Here is a 4,658-nt window from a genome sequence, read left to right as displayed (position 1 = left end):
AAAATAAATGAGTACAACGCTGTTTAATAACAGTAAATTTATAGTTGAAACAAAAAGATATCGCCAATTTGTTTTGCTTTCATTTAAGAATGCACCATATTCTGCTTACCTGCACCAGTCGCATTGCATGAGTTTTTTTACAACGTTCTAATAAAGCAATGCAAAAATCAGCCAGTGATGATTCTTTGCCGTGATAGGTCGTGATCAAATTAAGCACTGGAAGATAATCACATTTTTAATTCCAACTAAATCATCTGTTGCTAACAGTTAAATACCACTTTTAGTAATTTTATTGGAATGGTACAAAGAGGGAAGTATAAAGAAGGAATATAAGCAAGGGGTAGGCAAGCAGAAATTTTCACGTGTTCACGAAAAGAACAAAAAATACCTTCAGAAATAATCGTTGTGTCATCTCTTTCGATTGCCGCACCCATCAAATCAAACTGACCATACACCGAATTTTTTTGAGCACTAATTATTTTCAATAAATCGAGAGCTTGCCTTAGATCACCTCTATAAAAAAAAGATTTAAGATTCATTTCTCACAAGATTTGGCCATATCATTTAAATCCGGTCTTTCAGAAAGAAAAAAGGTAAAGATATATTCATTAATTCGACGCCCTCATTAAAAAAAATAATGATTCCTAAAAAAAGAACTCACTTTTGAAAACTCACGTTTTTCATTAAAAAAAACGCTTGCGCACATAAAGATAATGATCTTTAAAAACTCACTTTTCAATTAATTGGTGAAATGCGTTAACTCTTGTATTATATAAAAGCTCCTGCTTAACATTTAAATGCAGATCCAGTACCTTACTAGTTTCATTTAAGAACATAATTCGCACATCTGATGCGTCCGATGAGTCGTACTGCAACAGCAAAGAAAGAAATAGCGGACAATTCTACTTAACAACGGCATATTTTATTCAAAGCTTGATTAATTGATTCACTTGCTTGAAAAATACTTCAAATAAGGTGTTTTTGTCAATTTTTGCAACAGAATTATTGCGACTCTATAGAGAAACAGAAAAATCTAACAGCAGCAAGCACATGATAGGAAAGATCTTCATGGAATTCGTTAAGTTTCAAAAGGACGCATTTAAATTGATCCATCATTTTCGAATAATATAGTTTTTCAGCCAACAATAACCCTATAGATGGAGATGCATGCTCCGATCTGTAAATGAACAAAACTTTATTTCAGAATATACAAAAATCTCACTAAACTGAGGTATATAAAGACTAATGAAAGTAAAATTAGTATATTAAATGGAGCGATGAATAAAACGACCGATTTCAAAAATTTCCTTAGCATTCAATATACTAAATAAGATCTAGTATAACTTAAAAAGCTACCCAGAAACCCAAATTTCCTTTGCCTTTTCCAAATCATCATTATCAAGTGCATTCTGCAGTTCTGCTTCTATGCGTTTTCGACTCGCATTTTCTATCTTCCCCATAGACTTTTGCCTGGTAACACGACTTGTTGCAACCTGCATTTCGAAAATTTTATACCTCAACAAAAATATAAAAATTGATTTAAAGTAGATTAAGTGAAAAAAGTCGTTCTTCAAGTAAATAAACCAACCCCCCAAAAACCAAATTTCTTGAAAATATTATACAACAAACTGAAAAGATTACCATGTCTAAATTGTTTAATTTCTTATTCGTGCAATGTTTACTTCTTCGAACTTTTGTATTCAAAGACGATTCCTAAGACTTCAAATTTTATGCATTGTTGAAATTTATTGAAGGAAAAAAAAAGCATTCAGGAACGAACTTTAGCCACAGCCGTTATATAAATAAATTATTAAAATAAAAGGCTGGTATCATGAATGTGGCTTTACCTTTTCCAATAATGTAATTACAAACTGTTTCTTTGAGATTTCACCATTTCCATCAAGAGTATGCAAAAGATCGTCTTTGTCGATTTTTCGAAGAACAATTCGTTTATCAGCAGACCACAATTCACACATCATTTTGACTTTATTCAAATCACCCGCAACGATGGCTGCTTTGATTATTTGCATTCCCTTTCCATACTGACGATTATTGCTCGCACCGGGTACTAAAATAATGAATTCCTAGAGATGAAGTAATTATTACTAAAATTAAATTGAATGGGTTGAAATAAAAATGGGAAGGGTAGAAAAAACAAAGTAGTAAGGAGATGAATTTACATGGAAAAAGCAGCCGTAAAAGACTGCAAACTGGAATAAGGCTTTTGTTGTAAACTGACGTGTTGAGAACAAGATTTTTCACTTCTCGATAAGGATATGCCTCGCCTGCTGAAGAATTCTTCAAAACCCTTAAAACGAAGAAAAAAGAATGTCGATCCAAATGAAACATGATAAGTGAAGAAAACAACTAATGTGCAAAGCGATACGCAAATCGATCTGCACTACTCACCCATGAAGCAGTAATTGAAGTTGTTGCATTTGTTTCGTTGCCAACAAATAAGTAATGAGAACGTCAACCACAAAACACTGCAGGGAGTTATCATTTTTAACTTTTTGCATCAACTGCGGCAGAATATTCATATCTCAAATTGATAATTAATGCAGTTCATTACTATCTGCTAAACGACAACTTTCAAATGCTCATTTCATGTATTCTGCAAAAGATCTTCGGTTGTTCAGCTGGAACACTTTAAGATGTTAGCAAATTAAATAGCCAGTCATATGATGAAATATTTATGGAAAAATCAAAAGGCCATATATACACAGAGAATGCTGCTGAATAAAAATACTGACAGAACATGATTGATGTAAACGATTACATAAATGATGCATTACCTCTCAAAAGCGGAACAATGAACAAATCTTTCACATTTACAAAATGTCTGTCACCACAAGATGCAATTCCAGTAATCCGAAGCGAACGTGCAATCTCTGATAAGTGTTCAACTTTCTTATCTGTTGTTTCAGCTTTCATCAACTGAAAAAAGTCGAAGTTTACACCAAGTAAGCAGCACTGTCGATGTATAAAGCAAGGAAGAAAACAATTTATTCAAACAGTTCATGTTAAAGTCGGAAAGGATCATTTATCTGCAACCAAAAAGATCATTTATCTGCAACCAAAAACTTAAGCCTGCATTCAACAGAAAGTGAGAAAGGTTGTATAATTTCATAAAATTCATTGGATGATAATGATCATTTTAATTTCTCATAAATCATGAAAGTTCTCCTTGCTACCAGTACACTCCATTTATATATGTTGAACTGTTTTTTAAGATATCGTATGCATAACCTTTCCTAATGCAGAATCATGTTTATGTGTTTAGCTGAAAGTATGGTAAATGACAGGATTAAGCTGTATTAACAGCTTTGAGATTACAGAATTAAACATTTTTGAATTTTGATCAAATTTTCTTTCTGCTGAACTATTTTAATAAGTTTGCGATAATGTTCGACAATTCACCTCACTGAAATGTAGTGCGGCGACTGGAAGTTGTAAATGAGGACGATTCTGCAATTCTACAAAATCATCCGTTCGCTTATAAATTGCGAAGAGGTCGTGAAAATCCATGGGAGTATTTAAAGCTACGTCGTTTAAATAGATTCGAAATGGATGCCTGCAGCATTTCAATATTTACAAATACAGAATTTAAGTGAAAAAATTGCAGATGAAAACAAAAAAAGGATTTACTTCAAAATATTGCATTTCTGGAAGACTATGCATACTCTTACAACTTCTGCAATCTGCTTCTTCTGAATAGACGATAAGAACTGCTTTTTTAAAATGGATCGCAATTTTGACCTTAAAAAACAAAATACAGAACAAGATAATATGACCCAGCAGCCTGATATTGTATTTACTTCCCATTGTTCATATCCAGAATGACAGCTTTAAAATTTTAAAAAGTTGGTAAATATTAATCAGTATAACAGACAGGTAGTTAAGTATAGAATTCTTCAAATTTTTTTGAAGCTAGTAGTAAAGAGGTCCAAAAAAATCTTGCTCAATCTGGTAAAATCAAATGTGGAAAATCAAATGTATCAAACCTGACTAAATATATACTAAGTTATGCTTATTAAACTAACAATTAAAATATCATCGGATAAGCCGAGATATTTTACGTTTACTACTTTCATTGACTTCCTAAATAAGTAGGATTAAATCCAGGAAATAATTCGTGAAAATAAGAAAAAATAAAATAAACATACTGCTTTTCAATGTCCGGAATAAAATCAAGTAATAACGCAGCTGCCGCAATATTTTCCTCTTCCTTACTCAAAAATCCACGGATTCTATTGTAAACTATGGACCACCACTGTCTGTCCACATCTTCTGATAAAGATGGAAGGAGACTTTTTAGCTAGAAATAAAACCAGTTAGCATTGAATGCTAAAATCAACGTATAATTCATGCTTTCCAGCATTAAAAAGCAGTTTTAGAAGTAACGATACATAAATACCTTTACAATTGCTTCCACGTTCCCTTTTCTAGCAAGAGAAAATAATAATTCATACATCGAAATTTGGTGCTTCTGCATGAAAGCGTTGATATCCGCAATTTCATCCAGCAACTGAAATAATTTCTACGACTAGCCAATGGAATCTCTCCAATACTGATTATTATTTCTACATATAAATATATATATATATATATATATATATATATATATATATATATATATATATATATATATATATATA

The 4,658-nt window shown here is 31.9% G+C and overlaps 1 protein-coding gene across 2 annotated transcripts in view; it reads right to left on the bottom strand.

Moving 5' to 3' along the window:
• Positions 1 to 4,658, bottom strand: part of LOAG_17435 — a gene marked incomplete at its 3' end in the record, with an annotated part of 8,397 nt that overhangs the window by 1,225 nt on the left and 2,514 nt on the right. For both annotated transcript variants that reach the window (XM_020450098.1, XM_020450099.1), the window contains 14 exons: positions 4,418 to 4,528; positions 4,167 to 4,318; positions 3,649 to 3,759; positions 3,421 to 3,574; positions 2,796 to 2,937; positions 2,410 to 2,542; positions 2,181 to 2,308; positions 1,848 to 2,068; positions 1,642 to 1,713; positions 1,357 to 1,493; positions 1,039 to 1,177; positions 733 to 869; positions 389 to 513; positions 110 to 216 (listed from right to left, as the gene is read on the bottom strand). In XM_020450098.1, coding sequence (XP_020306272.1) covers positions 110 to 216; positions 389 to 513; positions 733 to 869; positions 1,039 to 1,177; positions 1,357 to 1,493; positions 1,642 to 1,713; positions 1,848 to 2,068; positions 2,181 to 2,308; positions 2,410 to 2,542; positions 2,796 to 2,937; positions 3,421 to 3,574; positions 3,649 to 3,759; positions 4,167 to 4,318; positions 4,418 to 4,528 — 1,869 coding nt within the window. The remainder of the gene's footprint in view (positions 1 to 109; positions 217 to 388; positions 514 to 732; positions 870 to 1,038; positions 1,178 to 1,356; positions 1,494 to 1,641; positions 1,714 to 1,847; positions 2,069 to 2,180; positions 2,309 to 2,409; positions 2,543 to 2,795; positions 2,938 to 3,420; positions 3,575 to 3,648; positions 3,760 to 4,166; positions 4,319 to 4,417; positions 4,529 to 4,658) is intronic.

The sequence above is a fragment of the Loa loa genome (genome assembly GCF_000183805.2).
Source record: "Loa loa unplaced genomic scaffold supercont3.75, whole genome shotgun sequence".
Lineage (NCBI taxonomy): Eukaryota > Metazoa > Nematoda > Chromadorea > Rhabditida > Onchocercidae > Loa > Loa loa.
Note: the sequence above shows the minus strand (reverse complement) of the source record. Positions and strands in the feature narration are given on the sequence as shown.